Here is a 17,480-nt window from a genome sequence, read left to right as displayed (position 1 = left end):
CATGTCAGATTCACAATTATCTAATTATCAGGAACAGGCAGGGAAGACAGTCTTATTGTGGTACAAAAGAGTAAGTAGAGGTTTTGTCAAAATCTTGAGAAGACTTGATTGGCCAGATCAACCCCAGATTAGACGACGAGTTGAATTCTAAGGGCATGGATTTTGTCTAGAAGAGAGAAGAGAAGCTAGTAGAAGCCCTCTTTTAGACCTATGTTTTAATCCATCAGGTCATAGTGCTTTAATATTATCAAAAGGATGTGAATGAGTTCCCTTTCTTAGTCACTCAATAAGCATTTATTAAATACCCACAACATGGGAGCCATGGTGTTAAGTACAGTGGTCTAAAGAAAGGCTAAAGGCACAATCTAATGAGCAGAGACAAAATGCAAAGCTACTTTGGATAAGATTTCTATAGGATAGTTTGGACAGGAAAGTGGGATTTTTATCTGGGACTTGAAAGGAAGTCAAGGATAGAGAGAATTCCAGGCCTGGGATACTGCTATTGAAAATGTATAGTCACCAGGTGTAGAATCAGGAGGCTGCCATCATGAGATCAGAGTGTGTTGGGGAAGAGAGGAGGAAGGTATAAGAAGCCTGAGAAAGGAAGAGGGGCTAGGTTTGTGGTGGGTTTAAAAGCCAAACCAAGGGCTTCACTGAAGCTGGAGATAACTAAGGATGAAACTTGATTCTTATAGCAAAATTCAGATATAAATTGAAGAATGTAGAAAACATCAGACCATATAGGCATGGTCTAAATAGCATCCCTTATGAATAAGGAGGTAATGAACAGATTTAAGAGATTAGATCAATGGACTGATATGGATGGAACCATGAACAGAGGTTCACAAAATTGTTCAGGAGGCTGCAAGAAAAACATACCAAAGAAAAAGAGCAAGAAAGCAAAATGGTTGTCTGATAAGGTTTGACAAATAGCTGGGAAAAAGAAGGAAAGAGAAAGGTTAAGGGAAATGGGAAAGATAAACTGAATACCAGAGATAAACAGAATTCCAGAAAATAACAAGGAAAGAGAAAGTTTTCTTAAATGAGCAACACAGGGAACAGCTAAGGTGGTGCAGTGGAAAGAGTACCGGGCTTGGAGTCAGGAGGACTTGAGTTCAAATCCTACCTCAGATACTTAATAATTACCTATAAGTCCCTTAACCCCACTGCCTTGCAACCCCCCCTCAAAAAAAGAGCAATATAAAGAAAAAGAAACAATACCATAGAAAAGATGAGAGATCTCTTCCAGAAAATTGGATATCAAAGGAATGTACCATGCACAACTGAGCATGACAAAAGACGCTAGGGATGTAATAGAAACAGAAAAGATTAAAAAAAGGTGACATAAAAAAAATATAAGAAATATCTTTACATTACCAATAACCATGGTGATTGATCTAGAGTCATAATATTCTGGAGAATGAAGACAAGTGATCCTTAAGAAGCATTGCGAACAATAAGGATTGTGGAGGTGATGGAATTTCAGTCGAGCTAACTTAAAATTCTAAAAAATGATGCTGTTAAGTCCTGCACTCAATATGTCAGCAAAATTGGAAAAGATCAATTTACATCCCAATGCTAAAGAAGGAAAATGTCAAGGAAATGTTCAAATTAAAACAAGTGTGCATATTTCACATGCCAGCAACTTACACTTAAGATTTTGCAAGCCACACGAGCAATATGTGAACTGAGAATTACCAAGGGTAGGATGGTTTTCAAAGAGGCAGAGGAACTAGAGATCAAATTGCAAACACTCACTGGATTATGGCGAAAGCAAGGGGAGTTCCAGGAAAACCCCTACTTATGCTTCACTGACTACACTAAAGCGCCTCTGACTATGAATCAACCACAATAAGTGGAAAGTCCTCAAAGAGATGGGAATAACAGATCATTGTATGCCCTGGAAACCTGCATGTGAACCAAGAAGCAACTGAGAACTCAACATGGAGCTGTTTAAAATTGGAAAAGAAGTACAGTAAGAATACATGTTGTCACCTTATTTTATATTCAGAGTACATCATGTAAAATCGAGCTGGAATTAAAATTGCTGGGAGAAATATCAATAATCTCTAATATGCAGATGACACTACTCTGATGGCAGAAGAGGAATTAAGGTGCCTCTTGATAAGAGTGAAAGAGGAGAGAAGAAATGGAACCAGTGTCAGAATTTATATTCTTGGGCTCCAAGATCACTGTGGATGTCAACTCAGCCATGAAATTAAAAGATGCTTGCTCCTTGGAGGGGAAAGCTTTGGCAAATCTGGAACCATTCTAAGTAACAGAAACATCCCTCTGACAACAAAGTTTCCTAAAGTCAAAGCTATGGCTTTGCCAGTATCAACATATGGCTATGAAAATTAGACTAAGAAAAGCTGAGTGTCGCAGAATCTGTACTTTCAAATTGTGAGACAAGGGAAGATTTTTGGGAGTTGCACAGCCAGCAAGGAGATCAAATCAGTCAATATATAAATAAATTAATTCAGATTATACAGAAGATCAAATATTAAAGCTGAAGCTTAAAATACCTTGGCTATGTAATGAGAAGACAGGACTCACTGGAAACGACCCTGATAATGGCAAAGACTGAAGGCAAAAGGAAAAGAGATGACAGAGGATGAAATGAATAGATAAAGTCAGAGAAACAAAAAATAGAACCCTGGGCAGACTTTGAGAGAAAATAGAGGGACAACAAAACAATATCAACCAATAATGATGATGATGATGATGATAAAAGAAAAATGCTATTTACCTCCTGATAGAAAGATGGACATGAAGAATGCAGAAGAAAACATGTATTTTTATTTATATTCTCTCTCTCTCTCTCTCTCTCTCGCTTTGGTTTTTGCAGGGCAATGGGGTTAAGTGACTTGCCCACATCACACAGCTAGGTAATTACTCAGGTCCTCCTGACTCCAGGGCAGGTGCTCTATTCACTGCGCCACCTAGCTGCCCCTTTCTTTCATTCTCAAATAGCAGGGGGATGGGGGTGGAGGGTCCCATGCCAGCAAAGAAGATAGATTTTTAGCTGACTGAAAATGTTTTTTTTAAATTTACAAGAGTGTAGCAGCAAGTACAAAAAGAGACACAGCAAGCAGGGCAGTTCTGGTAACCATTACTTAAATTACACACATTTTTAAAAAACAAGTTATTTGTAGTGGATTTTTCTCACTTTTATGTAAGGAAAATTGATTTTCAAAATATTTTTTCCTTCAAATTAAAACTTTTTAATAAAAAGTTGTAAGATTTTCTTCCCCACAAATTAACCTATGGCTAATTTCATTACCTATGTGATAAACAGCTCACCTCAGTGAAACAGACTTTTTTTTTAACACATGTAGAATAAAATTAATTCTGTAATTCATCATCTATTTATTTATCTCCTACATTTACAGATTTTTTTAAGAACTTAATGTCATGAGGGGAAAAAATGTTGGCACACTGATGAGTGGTAGATGAAAGGTTTTGATGAAATCACTGATATTTCAGAAATAACCACAATGCTTCATGGAATTAAGTAAGCCAAAGCAGAGTCTCAGTTCACTTCTTCCATTGGTAGGCAATACACTAAAACAATATGTTGTTTTACTACCTTGGATTTGACTCACACTTTATAATTTTTAAAACAATTCTGATTCTCAAAGCAATCTAATGAGGTAGATAAAAAGATCAGTTGAATTTTGTCTGTGACAAAATTGAAATTTAAAGTTTAATAGCAACACACTTGGTTAGAGGTATACAGCTAACATTTAGGACTCCCCAATAGGGAGCTAGTTTAAGAGCAGGGAAAAGAAGGTAAGAAATGGTCCCTATATATGAAAGTGATGGGAGTATTAATGTTTGTATGAAATCATGAGTGGCTAACTTGAGAAAAGTCTGGAAAGATTTGCACGAACTGATGTTGAGTGACTGAGTGAAGTGAGCAGAACCAAGAGAACACTGTATACACTAATAGCAACATTGTGAGATAATCAACTATGAGGGACTCAGCTCTTCTCAATAGTTCAGAGATCAAGGACAACTCTAAAAAACTTGTGACAGAAAATGTCATTCACATCTGGAGAAAAAACTATGGAATCTGAATGCACTCACTGTCATAAGGGGGGCAGGTAGAAATGTGGAACTCAAAAGTTTACAAAAAGATGAATGCTAAAAACTATCCTTGCATGTAATTAAAAAATAAAATAACATTTTTAAAAAAATGATTCCAGAATGTGGAGACCATCTAGTCATTTTACCTTACATGATTTTTTGAGGTAAATTCTAATACCGCACAGAAAAAAGACAAGCACTAAGACACAAACATGTACATTCATGAGCCAAAGTATTATTGATCAATTAGCTACACACCCCAGAAAAGAGCATTTTTTAATGTACCCCCAGGTGCATTTCAAATGAAAAAAGTGAATTCGTTTAAAGGATGAAATTCAAAAGTGAATGCCCACACCACTTTGAAACAAACCATTCCTATTCGCCACTAAAAATATTACTAACCCTGTAAAGATTCTATTAATGTTTATTAGTAGACACATTCATTTTTATTCAACCTACCAGCTTCTATGGGGGCTTTTGATTTTTCTCCCTCCAGAGATTCCAGATTTTCAGGCATATCTTGCATATCATCCTCTGCAAAACCCGTATCTGGACTGCTGGTAGGTTTATCATCATCTTCATTAGTCAAAGTTAGTGAGGCTTCTCTCTTACTTATCTCCAAGACAGCTGCCAGAAGTTCATCCTCACTCATTCCATCAAATCCCGAGTTTCCTGATTCTGATTTATCTGATTCCATTTTGCATTTTTTTGAACCCTACAGGGAAGAAGGCATAAAATTACAAAACTAAACAGTTTAAGTTACCTAGAGGTCATTCAGTTCAACATATCCTAAACAGGAGCCCTTTCCCGACATCCCTGGAATGTTATCTGACCTAAGCAACCCGCAATTCACTTTTAGATTGTTCTAATTGCTAGTTAAGTTTTTTCTCACATTAGACTTAAACCTATGCCTCTGTAACTCACTCCAATTATCCCTAGATCTGCTCTCCAGGCCCAAGTAGCATCTAAGCTGTACTTTAACCAAAGCAGAACTCCAAAAACCGAAAGTTATCATATCCTACTCTCCAAGTCTTCATTTTTAGCTTCCTAATTTCTTCAATGAACTTCTCACCATCCTAGTCATCTCTGCTGCAGAATTCACTCCTCAGTTTTCTCAGATATGACTGCAATATTTCAGATGTGGTCTGATTAGGGCAGTAGGTGGACACACCTCACGTCTTGGACACTCTGTCTTTACATAATCTAACACTATGTTCCCATTTCTGGGCAGTCATGGTACTCTCCTGACTCATGTTGCTCTTTAGTCCACTGAAACCATGAGAACTTTTTTGCAACTATGGATTAGCCATGCTTCCCATATCCTGTATTTGTAAAAAGGAGGTTTTTGGAAATGGGTTCAAAATGATTATAACCCATAACAAATCACTAAATAAACAAATTATAGCAAAATTTATTTTAAAAATGCTTTAAGGTTTAATTACTTAGATAAGCAAATCAACATATACTCAATAGTCAAAGAATGATCATTTTGGGGATCCCCTTCATTCAATAGCTGCAATATATCCAAACAAAAAATAAAAATTGCACAATTTTCCCCAAGTTATCAAAAAATACATTTAATGTTTTGCATAACCTATATCAAACTGCTTGTCTTATTAATGGAGAGTGAGAAAAGGAGAGAATCTGAAACTCAAAATTTTTTTAAAAGAGATGTTAAAAATTATTTTTACATGTAATTGGAAAAAATCTTTACTGAAACTAAATAAGAAAAAAGATAATACCTTGAAAAGTGAAGAATTGTGCCTTTGAATGTTCTTTTAGTTTTTATTCAAGGTAGATATCAACCAAACTGGGCCTTGTCTTTAATATTTTATGGAAAAAAGTTTAGCCTGCCACAACAAAAATAATTCTCTTCTACTAGGGGAAATTTAAAATAATGTTCATAAAGCATTTTCCCCCTGTAAAATGAGATAATCAAAATGTCTCAAGTAATCATGGATCATTTTGTTATTAACATATTTGGTGACCTTTGTAATCTGTCTTTGAACCTCATTACTCAACTATAATTATTTTCTCCAAGGTTACCTATCATCTCTTGTCAAATCTGATGATCTTATTTTGGTTCTCATCTTTAACTCAACTGATGCATATCACAGTTAACTACCCTCTCCTCCTAGATATTCTCTCATTTCTAGGCTTCTGTGACACTACTTTCTTCTAGTTCTCCTTTTATCTATCTGAATACTCCTCATATATTCTGCTGGCTCATCAATAATCAGCCCAGATACTGAACCAGGCCCTCTTCTTTTCTCTATGCTATATAACCTCATCAACTCCTATAGGTTTCATTATTATCTCTATACAGATGAATCTCAGATTTACATCAACAGTCCCTAGTTTCACCCCTGAGTTTCAGTTGGTCTCCCTGCCTCAAGTCTCTCCCCACTCCAAGTTCATCCTTCAAACTACTGCCAAAATGATTTTTCCTTAAGTACAGATTTGACTTTGTCATTCCCCTACTCAACCAACTCTGGTGGCTCCTTAATATCTCTAAGATAAAATATAAAATCCTCTTTATTTTATAACTCTTCTCCAATCTCAAGGGACATTCCTCTCTTCCTTATTCCCAGCACTCCCATCTTTTATTCTGTGTCTTTGCACCACTCATCTCCCATACCCCTTTAACTTTGTGTAACATAATTTTCCTCTTCCTTCAGGACACAAAAGCCCTCTACTCTATCAAAAGTCTCTTCTACCCCAACTCCCCCAATGTGGCAATGTACAGAGCATTTTGCATTTAATGCTCTGATAGAATAACTATAAGGAGCTTGGGGGGGGGCAGCCACGGGGGCATTCCCCCAAAACATATGATTGACTCCCACTACCTTCTATGGTTTGATGAGAGAAAAACAGAAAGGAAAATTTGGTCTCCCCCACTACTTTCATTTTGAACTGTTCTTGTGGAATGGAGAAAGCAGAATTCTGCTGAAAGAAATGCGGCCTAGGTTTGTCTGCAATGTTCAGAAGGCTAATCCAAGAAGCTTCAGAATTCTACGGTTTAAAGGAATTGCTTGTTGCTAAGCAAGGGTAATCCTGAAATAAGTCCTTGTTAAAAGACTGAGACATTTTCAGCAACTTGTTCAGGGAGAATACAAAATAAAAGTCTGTCCCTGCTTTATCATCTTGAGAATGGAAGAATGGTTACACATGGTCACAGAATGGTGAGGATCAGAAGGGAGTAAGATAAAAATAAGTGACTTCAGATGGTACACGTTATTCCTGACATCCATCAAGGTTGTGAGTTTCCCCAGGAACATCTTCCTGCTAGGTTTCTCTAAGTGTGTGGCTGCTCCCTCCATGGAAACAACAAGCACATGTAGGAATATATGATGCAAGGTTTATGGGTAGTTTCTGATGTTCTGAATATTCCCATTTTAGCCCTGTACTGAGTAACAATGACATTAGATTATTCCTACTTTTGCCTTCCATGAAGTATATGTTAGAACTTTTTTATAATAAGAAAAAGAGAAGGTATTTGTACCCCCAGATTCTAGCACATACCTGGCATAGATGTTAATAAATAACTAATGATCAGGGATTTATCTCTGATTTCACTAGTCATAATCTGAAGCCCAGATTCAGTGAATATTTTCAAGTCGACTTATTATGATTTCCTCAGAAATAAATGTTTTGAAATAAGCTCATAATTCTCTGACGTTAAAATATTGTAAAACTGGTAGCAAATCCTATTTCTTTTTTTTTTAAGGGTTTTTTTTTTTGCAAGGCAAATGGGGTTTAAGTGGCTTGCCCAAGGCCACACGGCTAGGTAATTATTAAGTGTCTGAGACAAGATTTGAACTCAGGTACTCCTGTCTAGGGCTGGTGCTCTATCCACTGTGCCACCTAGCCACCCCACAAATACTATTTCTTAAGAAATCTGTGTAACCTTCAGAAAATCAAAAACTCTTGGGTTTTGATTCTTAAAAATAAAAGGTATTAGATGATCTTGGATATACTGGAAGATCCCTTTGCTATTTCATAGTTTCTAAGTCTATAAGCAAAAGTCACCAAATTGTATGCAGATTATTGAGGAAGAGAACTCTCTAGTCTCAAGAAATTTAGGATCTGCCCATATCAATTTTCTGAACTCTTATTTTGAAGAACATATAATTGGCTTCATGTGGTAAATACTGATGCATAATTTTTTGACAAACTTTTCATACAAGTCATGTACCTTTTCCATGTCTTCCTGTTGCTCCCTGCTTGGCATTTCAAAAAGTCTCTGGTTAAGGGTCACAGAACGTTTTAGCACTTCATCCTCACTGTCTGAATCAATGGAGAAACCAATGGAGCTCTTGGATTTGAAAGTATATTTCCTGCAAATCAAAAAAAATTTTTTTTCAAGTTCTGAGAAATGTATCTTTCTTATTCTTTTTAGGAGCGTAAGAAATACTAATAAAAAGTAAACTTTATTTTTCAATCCAGAAAAATTTAGTAGTATACCATATTTGAACTAAGTGAAAATTACTTAACTAAAAGATATATCTGAATATATTCAGATATATCTTTTGTATATCTAGGTATATATGCCTCATTCCCAAAATATTATTCTTTGGAAATTTCATTATTGAACAATACTGTGAGCAATAAATCAGACTTTCATCTTTTGCTCTTTTATGATTACCATGAAACATTTATTATATTTATAAACAAGGTACTCTCAAACTGAATTTCATAAGACATAACACAGAATAAATCTAACAGCATTATGCATGGGATAATTCATTCACTCACAATCCCTGCTCATATGAAACTTATGTTCTCTTTTCTTTTATCTTATTATGAAAAGTCTTAACATTTACTCCATGGAAGGCAAAAGCAGCAATAATGCAATATCATAGTTACTCAGTATGGGGCCAAAACAAGTCAGATTTCAAGCATCCAAAGTATAGCTGGAAAAGTAAACAAAATAGGCTTTGGGAGAAAATAGCTGTTAATAAGGAGTTTGTATGGAAAAATCTCCTTTGCTCAAACACCTCATTTATCTGACATCATCATGAGATTTATTTTTACTTCTAAGTATTCTTGCCACTGTACACTAAGCTCAAGAAGAAATAAGGAAATACTCAAAGAAAGAGCTCTCTTTTTATGAATTAACATAAATCAAGATATTATTCCTGCAAAACAGAACAGGAATGAAATGTCAATTAATCTAAACTACAAACCAAAAATGGGAAAAAAAAGAAAAACATGAAACTAAGAAATAAGATACAGCAATGCTCTGTACAGAAACATTTTATAAAAAGATATAAAAAGGTCAGCAATCACACCAAATACTTTATGGGAGATAGCTGCTCCAGAAGGTTTTCTTAATTAGAATAATCTAACCCACTCTGTGATCTTTCAAGTTTTAATAATACTGGGACATAAATGTCAATGATATCAATTCTATATCTCTGATTTCATGGTCACTCACCAAGGAAACTTTCAGGCATAATGGGTCCCGTAAATACTCTAAGGACAGGGATCATTTCTTGTTAGATGCAATAAATGACACTATTTTAAAAAAACAACAACAAATGGGGGCAGCTAGATGGTGCAGTGAACAGAGCTTGGGCCCTGGAGTCAGGAGGACCTGAGTTCAAATTTGACCTCAATAATAAATTCGACCTTAATAATTATGTAGTTGTATGACCTTGGGCAAGTCACTTAACCCTATTGACTTGCAAAAAACCAAAATAAAAACAAATGGCTTTTGGGTTCATAAATTAGCCTTTTGTAAGTTATGAACAAGATTATCTTACCAGAGTCTAATCACTCCTAGAGTAACAGAAAACCAAGCTTAGATTAGAAAACCTTAGAGCACAGACGACATATGATCAAGAAATAACAATCCCAAAGAAACCATTTCTTCGTGGTAACTATAGTGGATTTGCTATACAGTATATCCCATTAATAAGTACTAAATTTATAGATGGCAGCTTGTCTAATAAAGAAAAATATTCATAATGCAATTTATTATTTGCTCATTTTCTAAAGAATTGGGGAAGAATATTTATATCTATAACACTTTGAGATTCTGAGTCATTTAAGTCATTAATGCACCTGATATTAAGTGTATTGAAAAATAACAGGAAGAAAAGAAAACAGGAATTCTCAATCAGCATAGGACAGCCATAAATGTTCTAAAACAAAATGGCCTCTTTTGTAAAATTTATTTTAGGACAAATTTTAGAAGATAAGCTAAATTTTGAGACTGCTGGCTTAATAAAATCACTCACAGTGAGAAGTATAATATTCAACATTGGTGATTCCAACCATTCTTGAAGGATGAGAATATTAAGATAAAATGGAAATAGCTACTTTTTAAAATTCTGTGGCTAAAAGTCCTGCAATACTATATTCCTCATGAATATACTTTCCTAGTCATTCTCAAAATCTCTTAAGTTTAGTGGCTAAATCATATAAACTAACAGTAATAGCGACTCCAGGTCAAATTCATGAAGAACTTTAAAGGTTGGTAGTGGACTCAGGATGTCATTGTATTTGATCCTTTGCCCAGACTTTAAAAAGCAAGTCTGTGTCAGCTATGACACTCAATTAAGATTTCTCTGTCTGAGTTTAGATCGCCTCTTAGCATGTAAACTTGTTTGTAGATTTTGCATCTACACACCCATTTAAGAAATATTCGAGATTAATATTTTTCTTTTTTAAAAAATCAACTAAGATTAATTCTGAAATATTCTTAAATTTTAGGATATAAAATGCCACAAACTAGAAAGTAATGAAATTCTTAAAACACTCACAGGCTTATAATAGACCCTTCAGGAACTGTTTTAAATTGTTTCACTGTTAAAGTTTACTCTACACTAGATCAAATGCCAAAGTATGGTCATAAAAATGTCAACAGCAGAGCTATATAAAGTGGGGGGAGGAAGAAAAAAGCAATAGAGAACAGAACAAGTCAAATTCTCAAAAATCACTAGGAAAAGAAATACAACTAACCTTGAAGGTGTAGAAGTGCTGATGGTGCAGGAATTCACCATTTGGGATGCTTTCAATGGTCGAGAACTATAAGAAATTCAACAACACACACATATAAGTTATATTCACAGATGTAGCTATAAATTCCAAAAAAAAAAAACACCAAAAAAAAAAAAACCCAAACACTTTTTACTCATAACCCGAAACCAACACTTCACTAGAAGCTCTAATCCCTGATGGACAAAATCCTTTGACAAGTAGAGAATATACCAATGAATTCTATTAAATATATTAGTCACTAAACAAACCAGAGAGAAAAATACAAACAGCATGATGATGTGATATCTAATCAAATCATCTAATAACTGGCAACAAAAGTCAAGCAACAATATGGCTAAAAATGATTTGAATAGGCAGTTTAAAGGGGCACAGGAAAGGTCACACTAGAAAGAATATATTTAGTAGTATTTACAATTTCTTTGTACCATAATACATGCCCAATATTTGTAAAAGTTCCACGTAACATTAAGAAGTATATTCTTCAGTGATTCCATTCAGTAAATGCCATAGGTTTTTTTAGTTCTAAAATCTTTAACAATTTCTTCAAAGTCTATATTTTCTCTTCTTGATTTATTAGATCTTTCTAACCATGAAAATGGCATATTAAAGCCTCCTACTTTTATTGTAATTATTATTGCAATTCAGCTAATTTTTTCCTCTTGTGAATTTGAATTTTATACCATTTAGAGGGTATTGAGTTTAACAACAACATTAATATATTGCTAATTCCTTTCTTATCTCTATATTTGCTCATATTGTCAATTTTTGGTTTTCCTTTGCCTTGAGAGATGAATACAAGTCCAGCTTTTTTCAATTTCTCAGATGCACACTAAAAGATTTTTAAAGTTATGGCGGATTTTTAAAGTTAAGTTTGCATTTGCTTTTTAAATGTTCTTTTAAGTAACAAATTGTAGGTTTTGTGTTCTAATCTATCACTCTTATTTTACTGAATTGCTTAATCAACTCTCATTTAAAGTTATGAGATTAGGTTTGTATTTTCCTTACTAATATTTTTTTTCTGAATTAGGATTTTTTTTTAGGGCATCCTCTTCCTCTTTTAAGTCAGTACATTGCATCTACAGTTAATTATTCTTAATCTAGTTTAAGGCAACTCTTTGCTAAAAAGAATTATTTCACCTTGCAGTCTTCCCTTTCTGGGGCAGCTAGGTAGCGCAGAGGACAGAGTGCCAGGCCTGGAGTCAAGAAGGCCAAGTTTCAAATCTGGCCACCCTTGGTAAGTCATTGAAATCTGTTTGTCTCAATGAGTTTCCTCATTGATAAAATGAGCTGGAGGAGGAAACGACAAACCACTTCAATATCTTTGCCAAGACACAACTGAATTATCTTTCTTTTCTATTATAAACATTTATTCAATTCATGGTCTGTATATTTATTAATTCCTTCAATCCCTGTGTTCCTCAGAGAACTTAAGCTTCTAAAGTACCATGTTCAAGTTTTTCTAACAAATTACTAAGTTATTCCTGCTACTGTAGATTTTTTTCTCCATATTTTTTTCCCAGAGCAGAAATTTCCCTAAGTATCAAATCATGCAGTCCATTTCTTCTCCAGGCTCTTCCCATGGTCATTATATCTGCTCATTTGTCATGTAATTTCCTTTCTGGGAGAGGGGGATGTACACCTGTTTGGAACTCTGCATGTATGCTAGATTTTTTTTAAAAATATGCTTTATTAATTTTATCTTTCTTCCTTTTTTCTTCTCTTTATTTTTCCCCTTCAAATCTTTGTAAAATCTCACTGGGAAGAGGAAAGGGAAAATCTAGGTAATTTAAAATAAAAAGATAGTAATAAAATCTACTTAAAAAAAGAAAAAATTTCTCTACTACAAAACCTTCCCAGGAACCAACTCAAGTGTGCAAATAATTTACCACAAAATATCATAAAACAGATTAAATAACTTTTAAAAAAGTATGCATTTTCTAATATTTCATTTATTAGTATTTTGGCTACAATTAGGTTGGACTCTAGCAGTCTAAGAAGGTAGGTGTCTTTTACTCATTAAAATATGGATTCTCTGTGAATAAGCAAGAATGTGCTGACTCTGGAAAAAGAAGTGTGTGCATGACCCATTGTTAAATTGAAGCTGGATTATTAATATTTTCTGCATTGCTTTAAGTCTAGACAAACAACAAATAATGACTAAACATTTTTGGAGGCACATCCTCTCTCAGAGCACTTAAGACTCTACTTAGTGCAGTGTTTCTCAAACCAAACTATACTGTCGATTGATAAAACATCCAGAATCTCTGCTTTGGACCACTCAAGACATGCAGTTTGGTCAAGCTTAGATCAGGAAATGGTAGACTGTGTAAGACAAAAAGGTAGATAATTTAGGGTTTGTCTTTAAAATTTAGAGCTTTTTTCTTTCAGTTTTTAGTTTTAGATTTTTTTTAGTTTTAAGGTTAGTCTTTGCAAGGTCTCACAAATCTTCAGGACTCTGAAGGGGCTTCAAAAGCCATCTAACAAAACATTTACTCAAAAGAAATTCCTACTACAACAATCCACACAAGTGGTAATCCATCTTCATAATAGTAGACTTGAATAATTTAGGGAGTGATTTCTTTTTAAGCTGCTAAAAATTGTCAACAGAATGAACAGCAATTAGGAATATTGATTCATTTTAATACTTTGGCAATATCAGTCATCAAAACTGTCTGGTATTGGCTAAGAAATAGAGTGGTGGACCAGTGGAATAGACTAGGTGCAATAGCAGGAAACGATTATAATAATCTGCTGTTTGATAAACTCTAAGAGTCCAACTATTGGAATAAAAGCTCTCTCTTCGATAAAACTGCTAGAAACTGGAAGTTAGTATGAAAGAAACTTAGATTAGACCAACACCTCACACCCTTTACCAAGATAAGATTCAAATAGATACAGGATTTAGACATAAAAAACAATACTATAAGCAAACTAGAAGATCAAGGACTAGTTTACCTGCCAGATCTATGGAAAAGGAAGCAGTGTATGACTAAGGAAGAGATGGAGAATATCACTAAAAACAAATTAGATGATTTCGATTACATTAAATTAAAAAGCTTTTACACAGACAAAACCACTGTAATCAAGATCAAAAGAAATGTAGTAAACTGGGAAACAATCTTTACAACTAATGTTTCTGACAGAGGACTCATTTCTAAAATATATAGAGAACTGAGTCAAATTTTTTTTTAAAAAAAGCCATTCCCCAATTGACAAATGGTCAAAGGATATGCAAAGGCAATATGAGATCAAAACAATCCATAGTCCTATGAAAAATTGCTCTAAATCATTACTTATTTGAGAAATGCAAATTAAAGCATCTGAGGCACCACCTCACACCTCTCCAACTGGCCAATATGACCAAAAAGGATAATGATCATTGTTGGAAGGGTTGTGGGAACTCTGGGACACTATTACATTGTTGATGGAGCTGTGAACTCATCCAACCTTTCTGGAGAGAAATTTGGAACTATGCCCAAAGGGCAACAAAAATGTGCATAACCTTTGATCCAGCAATACCACTACTGGGTCTATACCCTAAAGAGATCACGAAAAAGGGTGAAAACATCACTTGTACAAAAATATTCATAGCAGCTCTGTTTGCGGTGGCAAAGAATTGGAAATTAAGTGAATGTCCTTCAATTGGGGAATGGCTTAACAAACTGTGGTATATGTATGTCATGGAACACTATTGTTCTATTAGAAACCAGGAAGGACGGGAATTCAGGGAAACCTGGGGAGATTTGCATGAACTGATGCTGAATGAGATGAGCAGAACCAGAAAAACATTGTACACCCTAACAGCAACATAGGGGTGATGATCAACCTTAATGGACTTGCTCATTCTATCAGTACAAAAATCAGGGACAATTTGGGGCTCTCTGCAATGGAGAATACCATCTGTATCCAGAGAAAGAATTGTGGAGTTTGAACAAAGACCAAGGACTATTACCTTTAATTTCTTGCTATCTCTTATACTTTATGTTTCTTCCTTAGGAATATGATTTCTCTCTCATCACATTCAATTTGGATCAATGTATACCATGGAAACAATGTAAAGACTGGCAAACTGCCTTCTTTTGGAGGTGGGGGAAGGGAGTAAGATTAAGGGAAAATTGTAAAACTCAGAATACATTTTAAAAAAAGTTTGGCAATGTATCAAATATCCTATAATAGCGCGGGGATATATGTACCCCCTAAAAAGTCACTCTCTGGGAAAATTTATGCCTAGAAGAGATTCTTTTTGTCACCACTCTTCTCCATGAATACAGGGCTCATTACAAACAAAAGGACCTTTTCCTCTGTTCTGAGGCTGATTCTATTTCACCGCTCCCTCTGTGTCAGACCAATCACAGCTGGACTTGCTAACTGGGCTCAGAAGGTATTTCTTTTTCAAGGACTTACATTGCTGTATGTGCACTCCAACCCAGAGTAAGGGGAGGCTTTGTGCTTTCAGTACAATGGGATGATAAAGTTAAATATCTTGGAATAACCACTTGCTGTCCAACCTTGTTGTTGAGTGAGAGGGCGACATTGAAGCTGTATCGTTTCAGATGAAGAATAAGGACCCTAGAAAAAAGATGATGATGCAATTGATTAGTTTAAACATAATGGAAGTGGCTATCTGGAGTTCAAAACACTTTAATCTACAGAATTAGAGAATTTCTGGGTTTATTCGGCTAGCACAAAGTACTGTTTTATTTACTTCTTTCTGACTCTTAAGAGTGGTTTCAAAATTTTAGAAAAGAATACTAAAGAAAATATAAAGGTACTTAAAGTTTTTTTTAATAGTTAAGGTAAGACATTAGATTAAAATGTTTACTTGTTTGTTTCAATCTATTATGTATCTCTTGATGAAAAGTTTTTAATGGGTCAAAATTACTCTTTAGTGAGCACTTCTTTTCTCTTAACTCTTATTTCAACATCTCTTCCCTTAGATGAAACCTAAGATAAGAAAAAGAAACTTTCCAGTTTAAAAAAATGTTCTTTTACTGTCTTCCTTTATTAGCTAATAGATCTGTGTTTGGAAATTGCTATACCTAATCTAGCTTGCAGGGCTGAAAAGGGTTTTGAGCTCTTTAGAACCACTAGACTCATTGGGCTGATGTCCAAGTGATCTTTTCACCTTTAGTCTTGAATGAATCTTTGCCTGATGGACCAAATGACTACAGTTCACATAAATGCTTTATAAGTGGATTTCAAATTTCATATGGGAAATCAACCACAGTTCCAAGCAAATGAGACTTATAGAAAATTGTTTCCTTTCTTACGGTATATGCCTTCATTAAGGAAGCCATAAAACAAAAATTCACTAGGTCTTTTAAAGATTGCCTTGAAATTGCAAAATTAGGGCAAGAATCTCTTAAGTGTGCTGCTTTTGCTTTTTTAATTAAAAAAGAAATCACTGCTAAACTTTATAAGCATCATTCCCTGTAAGAGAAGAGGCTGGTTTATCCTTTATCTTCAGTACTTAGGACAGTAACTAGCATGTAAATAAAACCTTAATTAATTTTTGTTGCCCTAAATTCTAGGCAGATGGGGAATAAATGTATACTGCTCCACACATACTGGGTTGTTGCTCAATAGCTTTTTCCAATCTTTCTTTTTATAAGGAAACTTTCTTACAAGGGTTAGCTTACTGGGTAATGGGAGGAAGGTGGGATGAGTATGTTAAAGATGATATAAAAACAAAAAGCTAATAAAAAAACAGATTAAAAAATTTATGAATTCACCTAATTCAGATAAATCAAATATGCAGTAAAGCACTGCACTTTTTTCTCAATAAAAAAAGAAAACTGCTGGACTACCAAGTTGCTTTGCATAGCAGTATACTAAATGAACCAATCTCTGCTTTTGATATCATTACCATTACCATTCCTATTTATGGTCCAGCTTTACTTATCTTTCTAACTAATACTATCAAACTTTAATAGCATTCCTATATATGCATTCAATCTTTCAGGCTTTCTACTTTTCTCAGGTATTCCAGTTTTCAAGGAGAAGTAAAAAGAATAGCAAAGAAGTGAATTACATTTACCTTGGGAGTCTGTTGAATTTATGCGTGACAATTGCAGACTTCCCACCACACTTCTCACAGGAATATTCGAGCTCTTCTGCCTTTTAAAAACAAAACACAAACACAAGATTGAACTAGCATCTTCATACCCACTGACAGGATTAGAAACTTTGAACCAGATGCATTCTATTTCCTTTCAAGACCACAACTTGGCAGATTTTCCCTTACTGAAGAAAAAAGAGAGCTCATCCTCAACAGATCAAGAATCTAATTTTCTAAATTTTTCTAAGATAAATCTTAATCTTCTTTCTTAAAAACAAACTGTTGGGGGAGGCTAGGTGGAGCAGTGGATAGAGCACTGGCACTGGAT

At 34.7% G+C, this 17,480-nt stretch overlaps 1 protein-coding gene across 6 annotated transcripts in view; it reads right to left on the bottom strand.

Moving 5' to 3' along the window:
- The window catches only part of USP37 (ubiquitin specific peptidase 37), a 77,631-nt gene that overhangs the window by 21,967 nt on the left and 38,184 nt on the right, over positions 1 to 17,480 (bottom strand). For all 6 annotated transcript variants that reach the window (XM_074191366.1, XM_074191367.1, XM_074191364.1 and 3 more), the window contains 5 exons: positions 17,132 to 17,211; positions 15,499 to 15,663; positions 11,056 to 11,121; positions 8,285 to 8,426; positions 4,549 to 4,804 (listed from right to left, as the gene is read on the bottom strand). In XM_074191366.1, the coding sequence (XP_074047467.1) occupies positions 4,549 to 4,804; positions 8,285 to 8,426; positions 11,056 to 11,121; positions 15,499 to 15,663; positions 17,132 to 17,211 (709 nt within the window). The remainder of the gene's footprint in view (positions 1 to 4,548; positions 4,805 to 8,284; positions 8,427 to 11,055; positions 11,122 to 15,498; positions 15,664 to 17,131; positions 17,212 to 17,480) is intronic.

This window comes from Macrotis lagotis, chromosome 6 (assembly GCF_037893015.1).
Source record: "Macrotis lagotis isolate mMagLag1 chromosome 6, bilby.v1.9.chrom.fasta, whole genome shotgun sequence".
In the NCBI taxonomy this organism is placed as follows: Eukaryota; Metazoa; Chordata; class Mammalia; order Peramelemorphia; family Peramelidae; genus Macrotis; species Macrotis lagotis.
This window is presented reverse-complemented; position numbering and strand designations above follow the sequence as displayed.